General features: G+C 41.4%; 1 protein-coding gene across 1 annotated transcript in view; it reads left to right on the top strand.

Annotated features, from left to right (window-relative positions):
• Positions 1-15,427, top strand: part of LOC311235659 (ras-specific guanine nucleotide-releasing factor 2-like) — a gene marked incomplete at its 5' end in the record, with an annotated part of 229,087 nt that overhangs the window by 94,667 nt on the left and 118,993 nt on the right. The window contains 7 exon segments of the mRNA XM_084323123.1: positions 4,350-4,543; positions 6,478-6,587; positions 9,346-9,464; positions 11,639-11,698; positions 11,701-11,798; positions 11,948-12,014; positions 14,248-14,381. Of these exon segments, the coding sequence (XP_084179249.1) occupies positions 4,350-4,543; positions 6,478-6,587; positions 9,346-9,464; positions 11,639-11,698; positions 11,701-11,798; positions 11,948-12,014; positions 14,248-14,381 (782 nt within the window).

Genomic DNA, 15,427 nt, shown 5'->3' with positions numbered 1-15,427 from the left:
TATGTCACTTCTCATACTCTGTCACTTCTCATACACTCTGTCACTTCTCATACACTATGTCACTTCTCATACTCAGTAACTTCTCATACACTATGTCACTTCTCATACTCTGTCACTTATCATACACTATGTCACTTCTCATACTCTGTCACTTCTCATACTCTATGTCACTTCTCATACACTATGTCACTTCTCATACACTATGTCACTTCTCATATGCTATGTCACTTCTCATACACTATGTCACTTTTCATACGATATGTCACTTCTCATACACTATGTCACTTCTCATACACTATGTCACTTCTCATACACTGTCACTTCTCATACTCTCACTTCTCATACACTATGTCACTTCTCATACACTATGTCACTTCTCATACTTTATGTCACTTCTCATACACTATGTCACTTCTCATACACTATGTCACTTCTCATACTCTGTCACTTCTCATACTCAGTCACTTCTCATACACTATGTCACTTCTCATACTCTGTCACTTATCATACACTATGTCACTTCTCATACTCTGTCACTTCTCATACTCTATGTCACTTCTCATACACTATGTCACTTCTCATACACTATGTCACTTCTCATATGCTATGTCACTTCTCATACACTATGTCACTTTTCATACGATATGTCACTTCTCATACACTATGTCACTTCTCATACACTATGTCACTTCTCATACACTGTCACTTCTCATACTCTCACTTCTCATACACTATGTCACTTCTCATACACTATGTCACTTCTCATACTTTATGTCACTTCTCATACACTATGTCACTTCTCATACACTATGTCACTTCTCATACTCTGTCACTTCTCATACTCTATGTCACTTCTCATACTCTGTCACTTCTCATACACTATGTCACTTCTCATACTCTGTCACTTCTCATACACTGTCACTTCTCATACACTATGTCACTTTTTTTTTTATCAAATATTTTTCTTTTCTTTTTCTTTTCTTTTTTCCAACATGTAACAAAACATATCACAATACAACAACAACAATACATAAAAAGACTTCCCAAGAGAGTAACTCAACACCACATGACAAGACAACAACTGATACAACTGTACAGTGATCATCCTAACATGGACACTCGCTCGTTCTCTCCCCCCCCCTCCCCCTGCCCAGGACCTCAACATGAGTCACATGAGTCACACTCACAATACATCACAATACATCACTCAGCAAAAAAACAAGAATCAAAACAAACATTTCCAAACTTATATGCGTTCCCTCAACTTTGCCACTGTAGCCAACCAAATTACGATATCAGATTCCCTAACCCCTATAACACGGGCCGTGGATATCTCCAAATAGATCACGTCAAGGTAGGTGAGAAACCATACCTTTGGACAGAGTCTATCTGGGTGAAACCAACGTGAGGCAATCAATTTTTTTGCGGCTGTTCTCATACGCTGTCACTTCTCATACGCTATGTCACTTCGAATACGCTGTCACTTCTCATACGTTATGTCACTTCTCATACACTATGTCACTTCTCATACGCTACAGTATGTCACTTCTCATACACTATGTCACTTCTCATACCCATTCTGCAATCTGTTAATAAAGTTTTCAATCAATCAATCAATCAAGTCATGGCCTCAGTATGACTGAAGCAGGTCGACGAGTGCAGCCTGAGCTGAACCGCTCAACTGTGGCCTGGAGAACACATTACAGTACTGTATCCCTGTAAACTTGGTCATAGCGTTCTGTAACATTTCTATCTACTAATTCAACCACTGCCCCATGCTTATGCAGCAGTGAAAACAAATGTAAAACAACCATACTATAGATGAAAAAGATAAATAATAAACATGTTTTTTCTCGTATTTATGTATTGGGGATTTTTATTTTTTTATTTTTACTTTGATGCAAATACTTTGCATGTTGAGTGTCAAGAGTTATGCAAGGATCAGAAGGTGCTATACATTTAGTAACATTGTTGTATGGTGATTGACTGACAGTGTCTTTTAATGCATGTGGTTATCATTGTGACATATAAACAAAGGAACACATCACATTAGTTTCAAGTTTCATTTTTTGTTATATATGTTAACACAAGGTCAGTGGTACAATGAAATATGTTGGAGGAGAGAACAGGTCAGCTCAGCAGTAAGCTCTAGACATACAGGTATAAGTCAAAAGAGTTTATAAAATTAAATAGCATAGTAAATAATTCAACACTATAGAAACAAGAGGCCAGGGCCCTATTTCTTGTACCTGGTTCAACTAAGTCGATCAAGATGTCATTATCCAGCTTCAGTTAACCCGATGTTTGAAGCCGGGATTTTCCTGTTCCTCGAAGGTGTATTCAGTCTCGTTAACTCAAGCCAGACTTGCGACCCAGGCTAAATGCGCGCGGCCGCTTCAGTTGAAAAGCCAGCACGTATCGATAGCAGAGAATCTGATTCTCTAGCGGCATTGATTGATTAATTGATTTAGAACTTTATTAACATATTGCAGTACGGCTCAATCGCCTCGCCGACAAGTTAAATGCGTTATCTATAGGCTAATTTCAAGTCCCTCATCACCTCAATCAATCAGATTATATTTCTTTAAACTTGCCTGCTGGATTGAATAATCAAATGAGATCTTGCTAGCGAAAATAATTAGTAAAACTGTCATACAGAATAACGATACGGCTCCCTTACCCATTGATTGATGTATGGTCGATCTTTTACTTATCTTCTCTGTGGTCTAACGGGTTGTTCTTCTGACTTTCACGCAGACGACGGTTCGAGACCCAGTCGTCTCCTTCTTTTTGCAATATAGGAATAATTCAATTTGGTGCACGTTGAGAGCTATATAAAGAATGACATCCTCAATGCATGTAGATTTATAATATTTTAACTTAAAACTATGCTACCTTTGCGTATAATCATTAATATTATATTCCAAAAATTTATATTGGAAAGACGGGGATTCGAACCCCGGTCGCCGGGTTGCCAGGATTGAGCACTACCGCTGAGCCACTGTTCCAGATGGGATAAATTCATTGTTTATACATTAATGAACGAGAGACCCGTGTTTAGAATATTCTTTGTTTTGAAGGAAGTTTTATCTCTTTATCCTCATTCATTAATGTGACGTCAACGGCTCATTCAATTTCTCAAATCCGTCAAACAGCGCATCTCATCAGACATCTTAATCCCAGTTACAATTAAAATAACCACATAATGTGTACATCGCACAAGCGAGCGCCACGGTATATATAACGTGCATTATTTAGGACAAAGTGAATTTAGTATCAGCATTTTGGGTCTATTTTACATTTCAAAAGCCCCCTCTGGAAGAATGGAGCACAAAAACGTAATTCAGAATGGTATAATGCAGATCGTAGACTGTGGGAATAATTTCAGGAAACGGGCTGTCACTTCTTTGCGGGGGCGTGGCGATGGTTCAGGCTAACTTGAACTTAAACTCTGCTTTCGACCAGGCTCAAACTTTTGGATCTGTTGTCATGGTGATTTGGAAAATCCAGGTACGGGGAACCGGAAAGTCCGGCTAACTCAGTTATCCAGTTAAAGTTATCCGGCTAACTCAGTTATCCAGGTACGGGGAACGGGGCCCAGCGGTGCAACGTTGTGGGAAAATGTATTTCTGTATATAATTTTTATATATATTATATATATTATATATATATATATATATATATATATATATATATATATATATATATATATATATATATATATATATATATATGAATCGCTTATGTAACATCGCTTATGTAACAGAGTGTAGCAACAAGTGATTTTTAACACAATCTATTGCTTTTTGTTTGGTTGTCGTAAGACGTGACATCCGGCTTGTCAAAGGGAAATCACACTAGCTGCTTGTCAGCCAGTGGGTGGGCTTGGCTACACTTGGCTCCCTATAGTGTAGATTTAGAAAGACACTTTGCTGGTAAACTAATGGCACCGGGCCCCTTGGGAGTCTGCATACCTTGAATCAGATGACTCCCGAGGGCGCTCGCATTCAGGATCTTCATCGTGATAATGACCACAGCGAGCAAACTTCCTCTCGTAAAATGTAAAAGTAATGAGTGGATACAACAGTATTGCACATTGGTACAGTATGTAGCAGTCCAGGTTCAATAGCAGCAGTCATGGTTGATTTTTATGTAAAATAGTGCGGACAGCAGGTAAGCAGATATGCAAAGTGGAAAGTGTGCACATAATATGATGTGTGTGTGTGTGTGTGTGTGTGTGTGTGTGTGTGTGTGTGTGTGTGTGTGTGTGTGTGTGTGTGTGTGTGTGTGTGTGTGTGTGTGTGTGTGTGTGTGCGTGTGTGCGTGTGTGCGTGCGTGTGTGTATCTAGCGGACCTGTTTGATATCCTGCTCCCGATGCTGAATATCTACCAGGAGTTTGTGCGTAACCACCAGTACAGCCTGCAGGTCCTGGCCAACTGTAAGCAGAACAGAGACTTCGATAAGCTGCTCAAACAGTACGAGTCCAACGCCGCCTGTGAGGGCAGGATGCTAGAGACCTTCCTCACATATCCCATGTTCCAGGTACAGCACACGCACACACACACGCACGCACACACACACACACTAGGGCTGTCACTTTAACAACAAAAAATCGAATTCGAAATTCATTGCAGAATTGTAGACATGTTAGAATTAGAATTTCAGCGAGAAAAATATAAAAATAAAAAAAATAAACCTAAAGAAAGTCTAAGCCAGTGGTCACTAACCCGTCGATCGCGATCGACTGGTCGATCTTTGAGACTTTCCCTGTAGATCTTTCCCTGAAAAAAAAAATAATAATAAAAAATGTTAGATCTTTCCCTGAGAGTCCACATTACAGTTCTACTTTTGTTTTGATGTGAAAAGTGATGCTGCATAAGATGACTGCACTTAGCACTGACTGAGAAAGTACATATTACAGTTCTACTTTATAAAATGCTAATTGTAAATATGTTTGGCAATGTTAATAATATGAGAGTCCACATTACAGTTCTACTTTAGTTTTGATGTGAAAAGTGATGCTGCATAAGATGACTGCACTTAGCACTGACTGAGAAAGTACATATTACAGTTCTACTTTGACGTTTTAATGTTGGACCAAAGCATTGCATGTAATTAGAATACAGGCAAATAAAAGTAATTTAGTTTAAAGTACAATCTTGGCTGTCTTTTTCTCTCAACGCTTCAATAGGTAGATCTTGCCTTCACCACAAAAAAAAAGTGATATTGGGCTTAAAAAGGTTGGTGACCACTGGTCAAAGCTATTTTCAAAGTTTTGGCAACTTTTTTTTACCATGGTATGTTTGGTATCATTATTTTCAGCACAGTCTCACCTATATGCCCTGACCGTTTTTTTTATAATAATATTATTATTATTATTATTATTATTATTATTATTATTATTATTATTATTATTATTATTATTATTATTATTATTATTATTATTATTATTATTATTATTATTATTATTATTATTATTATTATTATTATTATTATTATTATTTTAATTAAATGTTTTCAAATTTGAATTTCTCCCTTCAAGTTTGAATCTCGTGTTTTTATGTAAATGCTAGGGATGTCCGATATTATTACCGATATTGGCATACAAATGTGATATCGGAAAATATCTGTATCGTTTTTTTTTAATTATTATTATAATTCTTTTTTTTTAAACATTTATTTAACCTTTATTTACCCAGGCAAGCAAGTAAGAACAAATTATTATTTTATTTATTGTCAAAGTATGCATAATGTTGTGTTAATTACACGACAAGAGATATGTAATGTTAATTACCTGAAATTATTCAGTTTTTGGGGGGGGGGACCCTGCATATATCGGTATCGGTTGATATCGGTTGGTATCTGTATCGGAAATTAAGAGTCGGACAATATCGGTATATCGGTATCGGTAAAAAAGCCAATATCGAGCATCCGAAATTAAATTCAAAAATCGAAAATAATGTGACAGCCCTAACGCACACACACATACACACACCATTCCTTATCAGTGGGAATATCTTCTTTCCACATGTCCATAGTACCATGACTTCCCCTATCTCAGCTACATGTCAAAACAATGTTCATGTAATTCTTATGCCCATTTTAAGAATCCATACATTATTGTGGCCTGAAAGAGTCAAAATATTAGTGAATATAAACGACTCTCTCTCCCAAAGTGTCAAATCTCACACTTGTGAACAGAGGACTTGGACAGAATGTTTGTGTAGTCTTCCAATATGGCTGCCTGTAACATAGCAACCATTGTTGTGTACGTGTGTGTGTGTGTGTGTCAATGAAAGATACTATGGCTGCTATGTGTTGCTATACAGTATGAGAAATATATCAAGAAAAATATATCAAGAAAAACGTAATCAATTTGGTATTTTATTACTGCAGACTTTTTCAGTGTTTTTTTTTTTTAAGTGAATGTGTGAAATGAATGTATCTACTCGTTGGTCTCTCTCTCCTGCTCTCAGATCCCTCGGTACATCATCACACTGCACGAGTTATTAGCACACACCCCTCATGAGCATGTGGAGCGCAAGAGCCTTGAGTTTGCCAAGTCCAAACTAGAGGAGTTGTCCAGGTGAGCGTCCCGCTACCTCCTACTATCCTAACACCATGTTTGATTTTGAGCTGATTGATTTGTGATCAAAGATAATCCATAGCAATCTATTGCTGCTGTTGGGATTAAACACCATGTCTATAGGGCAGGGCTATTCAACTGGCGGCCCGCTTACTTTTTTCTTTTCATGTTCACACGCACAATTGAGCCAAAAGTCACTCAATTAATGACAGATTTCATTGATAAATTGAGGGAAAACTTTGCAAGTCGATTTGATGAATTTGACATGCCCAGAGAATTGATGCATTTTGTGAGCAACCCATTTGCCAATGTAGCTGCTATTTCCACAAAAGGACAAGAGTTCCTTGCATCACTTCACATTGATGAAGGTCTCCTGCAACTTGAAATAATTGACATGCAAGCATCATCTGGGCCCCGTTCCATGTACCGGGATAACCGAGTTAGCCGGATAACTTTAGCTGGATAACTGGGTTAGCCTGACTTTCCGATTTCATGTACCTGGGTTTTCCAAATCACCATGACAACATATCCAAAAGTTTGAGCCTGGTCGAAAGCAGAGTTCAAGTTCAAGTTAGCCTGAACTATCGCCACGCCCCCGCAAAGAAGTGACAGCCCGTTTCCTGAAACTATTCCCACAGTCTACGATCTGCATTATACCATTCTGAATTACGTTTTTGTGCTCCATTCTTCCAGAGGGGGCTTTTGAAATGTAAAATAGACCCAAAATGCTGATATTAAATTCACTTTGTCCTAAATAATGCACGTTATATATACCGTGGCGACGGTGGCGCTCGCTCGTGCGATGTACACATGATGTGGTTATTTTAATTGTAACTGGGATTAAGATGTCTGATGAGATGCGCTGTTTGACGGATTTGAGAAATTGAATGAGCCGTTGACGTCACATTAATGAATGAGGATAAAGAGATAAACTTCATTCAAAACAAAGGATATTCTAAACACGGGTCTCTCGTTCATTAATGTATAAACAATGAATTTATCCCATCTGGCCCAGTGGCCCAGCGGTAGTGCTCAAGCCTCCCAATTCACCGACCGGGGTTCAAATCCCCGTGTTTCCAATATGATCTTTTTGAATATAATATTAATGATTATACGCCAAAGTAGCCTGGTTTTAAGTTAAATTATTATAAATCTACATGCATTGAGGATGTCATTCTTTATATAGCTCTCAACGTGCACCAAATTGAATTATTCCTATATTGCAAAAAGAAGGAAAAGACTAGGGCCTTGAACCCCGGTCGTCCGTGTGAAAGTCAAAAGAAGAACCCGTTACACCACAGAGAAGATAAGTAAAAGATTGACTATACATCAATCAATGGGCAAGAAAGCCGTCTCGTAATTCTGTATAACAGTTAACTAGTTATTTTCGCTAGCAAGATCTCATTTGATTATTCAATCCAGCAGGCAAGTTTAAAGAAATATAATCTGATTGATTGAGGTAATGAGGGACTTAGAATTAGCCTATAGATAACGCATTTAACTTGTCGGCGAGGCGATTGAGCCTATTGCAATCTGTCAATAAAGTCTTAAATCAATTAATCAATCAATGCCGTTGAGAATCAGGGTCTCTGCCATCGATACGTGCTGGCTTTCCACCTAAAACGGGAGCGCGCATCTAGCCTGACTCTCAAGTCTGGCTTGAGTTAACGAGACTGAATCCAGGTTTGTGAAACAGGAAAATCCCGGCTTCGAACATCGGGTTAACTGAAGCTGGATAATGGACATGTTGATCGACTTAGTTGAACCACGTACATGGAACGGGGCCCTGCTCTGAAGCAGGCACTTGAGAATGAATCCACCACAACATTTTGGATAAAGTGTATTCATGTCAACACATTCCCCAAAATAAAAACGCTGGCAATATCTGTGCTAACAATGTTTGGCTCAACATACACCTGTGAATCCAGTTTCTCTCACATGAATGCCATTAAAACAAGCAACCGTGCCACCTTGACAAATGAGCATTTGCATCACTGTTTGCGGGTAGCCCTCACTTCCTATGAACCCTCTTTCTCTGCCATTGCCCAGTCAAAGAAGTGCAATCTCTCTCATTAGATGTGTGTATGTAGGCTAGGCCTGTCTGCCCCCCACCCCCCATGATGTTTGAGAGTTAAGAGTGGACAATAAGTGCTAATAAGATGCTGTGATTTGCTGTTGTTGCACAGACATGAAGCACTTGTTCATAAGCTCAGCTGCACTATAAATGTGTTTTTGTTCAAGTGTTGATGTTAGAATGTTCAGATGCACATCATGCACTTGTTTGTTTTTTATTTTATTTTTATATTGAAATGTTGAAGAGGAGATGTTGCAGTTGTTGCACAGTCATAAATGAAGCACTTTTTTTGCAATATAGTTAAATAAAAGTTGTGAAAATGTGGGTTGCGTGTTGTGTCAAGTGTACATATATTCATAGCACGGGGAGGCGCCATGGCAGTCCGGCCCCTGGCCCCTTGGGTTTCTGACAATGTGGCCCCCTGAACAATTTAGTTGAATAGCCCTGCTATAGGGGTCATGAAACTTAAAGCGAGAATGTGTAAACATTTTTTATCAAGTTCTGGAGCAGCGGTGAGTGCCGTGTTGAAGCGCTGGTGGTCTCAATTAAAGAAATATTAAATCAAATAAAAAAGACACATTGTTGCTTTAACCCACAACACGGAAACAATGTAAACCTTCAAGTCAAGGAAAGTCACGACAGCAGCGATATGAAGTGCATCATGGGTATTCTCTGTGTGATCAGGGTGATGCATGATGAGGTGAGTGACACAGAGAACATCCGTAAGAACCTGGCCATCGAGAGGATGATCGTAGAGGGCTGTGACATCCTGCTGGACACCAGCCAGACCTTCGTCAGACAGGGTGAGTCCGGACCAGATATGTCTGTGCCTGAGTCAATTGAACTATCTCAAGCCTCCATCTCTGGAACCACATGTAGCCTTCCTGTCCTATATTATTATTATTATTATTATTATATATATTATTATATATTATTATATATATATTGGGGTCCTAAGAAGAATTGCTGTGCTGTCTGGCACTTTACCTCTTAATCAGCCTCTCTCTCCCCCTCTCTCTCTCTCTCTCTCTCTCTCTCTCTCTCTCCCTACCTCTCTCTCACCCACTCTCTCTCTCTCTCTCTCTCTCTCTCTCTCTCTCTCTCTCTCTCTCTCTCTCTCTCTCTCTCCCTACCTCTCTCTCACCCTCTCTCTCTCTCTCTCTCTCTCTCTCTCTCTCTCTCTCTCTCTCTCTCTCTCTCTCTCTCTCTCTCTCTCTCTCTCTCACTCTCTCTCTCTCTCTCTCTCTCTCTCTCTCTCTCTCTCTCTCTCTCTCTCTCTCTCTCTCTCTCTCTCTCTCTCTATCTCGTACTCTCCTTTGCAACTTTGCATAAATTCCTTTGCATAAATTCACATAAAAAGACTATATCCACAATGCAAATTAATTTAGAGAACACAGGTAATAAAGCCACAGATGAAAGGAACCTGCCAACATGATAATAGCTGCATTTTAAAACACAATGCATAGGAAGAAGCATTTGCACCCTACAGAAAATAATAGGTGGGGCCTAAGCAGGCATTTATTGTGCTTATGTGTTGGGCCGGGCCTGCCTATCAGTGCCCGCTCTCAGTATCTTTTACACTGTCTCACTCTCTCAGCCTTCCTACTGTCTCAATACAGAACCTTCTCTCCTGTGTCTCCCCTACTCTGTCTCCCTCTCAGCCTTCCTACTGTCTCAATAAAGAGCCTTCTCTCCTGTCTCCCTACTCTGTCTCCCTCTCAGCCTTCCTACTGCCTCGATAAAGAGCCTTCTCTCCTGTCTCCCTACTCTGTCTCCCTCTCAGCCTTCCTACTGTCTCAATAAAGAACCTTCTCTCCGTGTCTCCCCTACTCTGTCTCTCTCTCAGCCTTCCTACTGCCTCGATAAAGAACCTTCTCTCCTGTGTCTCCCTACGCTGTCTCCCTCTCAGCCTTCCTACTGCCTCGATAAAGAATCTCTCTCTGTGTCTCCCTACTCTGTCTCCTCTCTCAGCCTTTCCTACTGTCTCGATAAAGAACCTTCTCTCCTGTGTCTCCCCTACTCTGTCTCCCTCTCAGCCTTCCTACTGCCTCGATAAAGAACCTCTCTCCTGTGTCTACCCTACTCTGTTTCCCCCTCTCAGCCTTCCTACTGTCTCAATAAAGAATCTTCTATCCTGTGTCTCCCCTACTCTGTTCTCCCTCTCAGCCTTCCTACTGTCTCGATAAAGAACCTTCTCTCCTGTGTCTCCCTACTCTGTCTCCCTCTCAGCCTTCCTACTGTCTCCATAAAGAACCTTCTCTCCTGTGTCTCCCTACTTTGTCTCCCTCTCAGCCTTCCACTGTTTCCATAAAGAACCTTCTCTCCTGTGTCTCCCTCTCAGCCTTCCTACTGTCTCCATAAAGAACCTTCTCTCCTGTGTCTCCCTCGCAGCCTTCCTACTGTCTCGATAAAGAACCTTCTCTCCTGTCTCCCCTACTCTGTCTCCCTCTCAGCCTTCCTACTGTCTCATAAAGACCTTCTCTCCTGTGTCTCCCCTACTCTGTCTCCCTCTCAGCCTTCCTACTGTCTCAATAAAGAACCTTCTATCCTGTGTCTCCCCTACTCTGTCTCCCTCTCAGCCTTCCTACTGTCTCAATAAAGAACCTTCTCTCCTGTGTCTCCCCTACTCTGTCTCCCTCTCAGCCTTCCTACTGTCTCAATAAAGAACCTTCTATCCTGTGTCCTCCCCTACTCTGTCTCCCTCTCAGCCTTCCTACTGCCTCGATAAAGAACCTTCTCTCCTGTGTCTACCCACTCTGTCTCCCTCTCAGCCTTCCTACTGTCTCGATAAAGAACCTTACAAGATTCCTTTATGTCCTGTATCTCCCCTACTCTGTCTCACCCAGTCTCTCAGCCTTCCTACTGTGTCACGGAGGGAAAGAAAATACTGAGGAGTGGGAAGCCCCTTTGAAAAAGGATGAAACAAAAAAACTGTGAATTGTAAATGGCCGCCTCCCCTCCCTGCCTCCCTACGCAGGCTCTCTGATCCAGCTGCCGTCGGTGGAGCGGGGGAAGCTGAGCAAGGTCCGCCTGGGCTCCCCTCTCTGAAGAAGGAAGGAGAGAGGCAGTGCTTCCTCTTCACCAAGCACTTCCTTATCTGCACACGCAGCTCCGGGGGAAAGCTGCACCTGCTCAAGGTGGGCCGGCCCCCCGCTTCAGTACTTTCATATGAACTCACTTCAAAACACAAGATTAGCTGTTGTTTTTTTTCTTTTTCTTTTTTTTACTCACTGTGCCAAGTGAAAAAAACAACAACAAAAAAACCTATCCTCTTTGGGTCTCGCAGCAGGGTGGAGTTCTGTCTCTGATCGACTGCACGCTCATAGAGGAAGCGGACGCCAGCGAAGAGGAATGTGAGTCCAATGTGTGTGTGTGTGTGTGTGTGCGTGCGTGCGTGCTAGTGTGTGAGTATGTATATCTTGTGCGCCCCCGCCTCTACACCCTATGAATGCCACTCTGTGTGTCCGCTCTGGTAGACACATGGCACAGCCCGTATGGCCTCATTAAGCCTTGCTCTCCACTCGCAGGTTAATTAGGTGTCAGAGGATCCAGAAAATACTTCACTTAAAATATCAAAGAGCACAACCTCTTAAATGTCATGTTCCCGTCCTGTGACATCACCGGGCCATTAATCTCTCCCCCCGGACCCGTTTAACGGACAGGGAAATTGGCGTGCCTTCAGAGAGACACACGCACAGACAGTCTTGTACGCACATGCGCTCTGTAGCGTAAGCGCTCACCACAAGCACCGTGCACACCCCTATCGGTCCTCAGGGGTGCAGACTAAAGACAGCAAGTGCTCTTAATTAACCCTTTGGTTTTGTGTGTGCGCGTGTGTCTGTATTTCTTTTAATTGAAGTGCTGTTCTGTATACTGTGGAATATTATTTCCCTTATTTCCCTTCTCTACTCTGTATTACTTATTATCCCAATTTAAATGTACTGTAACATAAGATCCGCTCCACCCTGTAGCTAAGTGTTGTTGTGTTGTACTGTAACATAAGATCCTCTCCACCCTGTAGCTAAGTGTTGTTGTGTTGTTCTGTATAACATAAGATCCGCTCCACCCTGTAGCTAAGTGTTGTTGTGTTGTTCTGTATAACATAAGATCCGCTCCACCCTGTAGCTAAGTGTTGTTGTGTTGTTCTGTATAACATAAGATCCGCTCCACCCTGTAGCTAAGTGTTGTTGTGTTGTTCTGTATAACATAAGATCCGCTCCACCCTGTAGCTAAGTGTTGTTGTGTTGTACTGTAACATAAGATCCTCTCCACCCTGTAGCTAAGTGTTGTTGTGTTGTACTGTAACATAAGATCCGCTCCACCCTGTAGCTAAGTGTTGTTGTGTTCTGTATAACATAAGATCCTCTCCACCCTGTAGCTAAGTGTTGTTGTGTTGTACTGTAACATAAGATCCTCTCCACCCTGTAGCTAAGTGTTGTTGTGTTGTTCTGTATAACATAAGATCCGCTCCACCCTGTAGCTAAGTGTTGTTGTGTTGTACTGTAACATAAGATCCTCTCCACCCTGTAGCTAAGTGTTGTTGTGTTGTACTGTAACATAAGTTCCTCTCCACCCTGTAGCTAAGTGTTGTTGTGTTGTACTGTAACATAAGATCCTCTCCACCCTGTAGCTAAGTGTTGTTGTGTTGTACTGTAACATAAGTTCCTCTCCACCCTGTAGCTAAGTGTTGTTGTGTTGTACTGTAACATAAGATCCGCTCCACCCTGTAGCTAAGTGTTGTTGTGTTGTACTGTAACATAAGATCCTCTCCACCCTGTAGCTAAGTGTTGTTGTGTTGTACTGTAACATAAGATCCGCTCCACCCTGTAGCTAAGTGTTGTTGTGTTGTACTGTAACATAAGATCCTCTCCACCCTGTAGCTAAGTGTTGTTGTGTTGTACTGTAACATAAGATCCGCTCCACCCTGTAGCTAAGTGTTGTTGTGTTGTACTGTAACATAAGATCCTCTCCACCCTGTAGCTAAGTGTTGTTGTGTTGTACTGTAACATAAGATCCTCTCCACCCTGTAGCTAAGTGTTGTTGTGTTGTACTGTAACATAAGTTCCTCTACACCCTGTAGCTAAGTGTTGTTGTGTTGTACTGTAACATAAGTTCCTCTCCACCCTGTAGCTAAGTGTTGTTGTGTTGTACTGTAACATAAGATCCGCTCCACCCTGTAGCTAAGTGTTGTTGTGTTGTACTGTAACATAAGATCCTCTCCACCCTGTAGCTAAGTGTTGTTGTGTTGTACTGTAACATAAGATCCGCTCCACCCTGTAGCTAAGTGTTGTTGTGTTGTACTGTAACATAAGATCCTCTCCACCCTGTAGCTAAGTGTTGTTGTGTTGTACTGTAACATAAGATCCGCTCCACCCTGTAGCTAAGTGTTGTTGTGTTGTACTGTAACATAAGATCCTCTCCACCCTGTAGCTAAGTGTTGTTGTGTTGTACTGTAACATAAGATCCTCTCCACCCTGTAGCTAAGTGTTGTTGTGTTGTACTGTAACATAAGTTCCTCTCCACCCTGTAGCTAAGTGTTGTTGTGTTGTTCTGTAACATAAGCTCCTCTCTTGTGTTACCCTGTAGCTAAGTGTGCTGGCCAGGTGTGTCAGCTGGACTTTAAGCTGGTAGTGGAGCCGTCGGACTCTCCTTCCTTCACTGTGGTGCTGCTGGCACCGTCACGGCAGGAGAAGGCTGCATGGACCAGTGATATCAGCCAGGTAACCAGTGATGGGAATAACGGCGTTATAAGTAACGGCGTTACTAACGGCGTTAGTTTTTTCAGTAACAAGTAATCTAACGGATTACTCTTCCAATCTTAATAACGCTGTTACCGCTATTGCCAAAAAATGCGGCGTGTTACTATGATTGAACCTGTTTCTTTCATCAGACAGATCTCTGCGCCGAGAGGCAATATGTTCTTCCTGGTTAGTGGGCAGTGCACGATTGGCTGAGGTTGAGTAAAATGTCATGGTAAGCCAATCAGAGGTAGAGGTGGGCGGGTGTTCTAACACATCCAGAGTCTGACACACAGCTACAACACAAGCGACTCAGGCAGCGTGAGACCGTGGGTCCGTGTACGTTTTGATAGTTTGTTTGGCGAGCCCAAATAATCCAAAACGAATCCAACGAACAACACAAGCGAGCAGTCAGCGACAGACCGCGGGTCCATGAGCGTTTTTTGTTCACTCTTGTTGGGTTGCAGCGCAGGGCACTGCAGTAGTGGCTCTACTGCCTTATCAACATAGTGATGCACTTCCTGGTTTAATAGCACAGTCTGGTGCTCAGAGATATATATATATCTGTATGTCATGCATGTCTTAAATATCATGATTAGATTAGTTTAGATGATTAGATTAGATTCTTATATCTGTATGTTGTGTATGTCATAAATGTCATGAATTGAAAATGGGGGACCCTGATGTAAACAAGACAAAAGTCTTTCTCTGGTCTGCATCCCCTTAACAATTGTGTGTATTGAGCTGTACTGTATTGTACCCATTCTGCAATCTGTTAATTAAATGTTCAATCAATCCGTATATATTTGTTATTTATTTTTGGTATAGTGCTTAACAAGCATCATTTAATGTTGCCCAGTTGTGGCCTGTTGAGGGGCAATACATATCAAAAGTTCCAAAACATCTATTGTGTTTGTATTTGTATGATCCACTATTTAAGGGGAACTCCACTTTTTTTGGAAATTAGCTTATTTAACATCTTCCCTGGAGTTAGACAAGAAGATGCATACCTTTTTTGTCTCTGTGCG

The sequence above is a fragment of the Notolepis coatsorum genome (genome assembly GCF_963971535.1).
Source record: "Notolepis coatsorum genome assembly, chromosome: 10".
Taxonomy (NCBI): domain Eukaryota; kingdom Metazoa; phylum Chordata; class Actinopteri; order Aulopiformes; family Paralepididae; genus Notolepis; species Notolepis coatsorum.
This window is presented reverse-complemented; position numbering and strand designations above follow the sequence as displayed.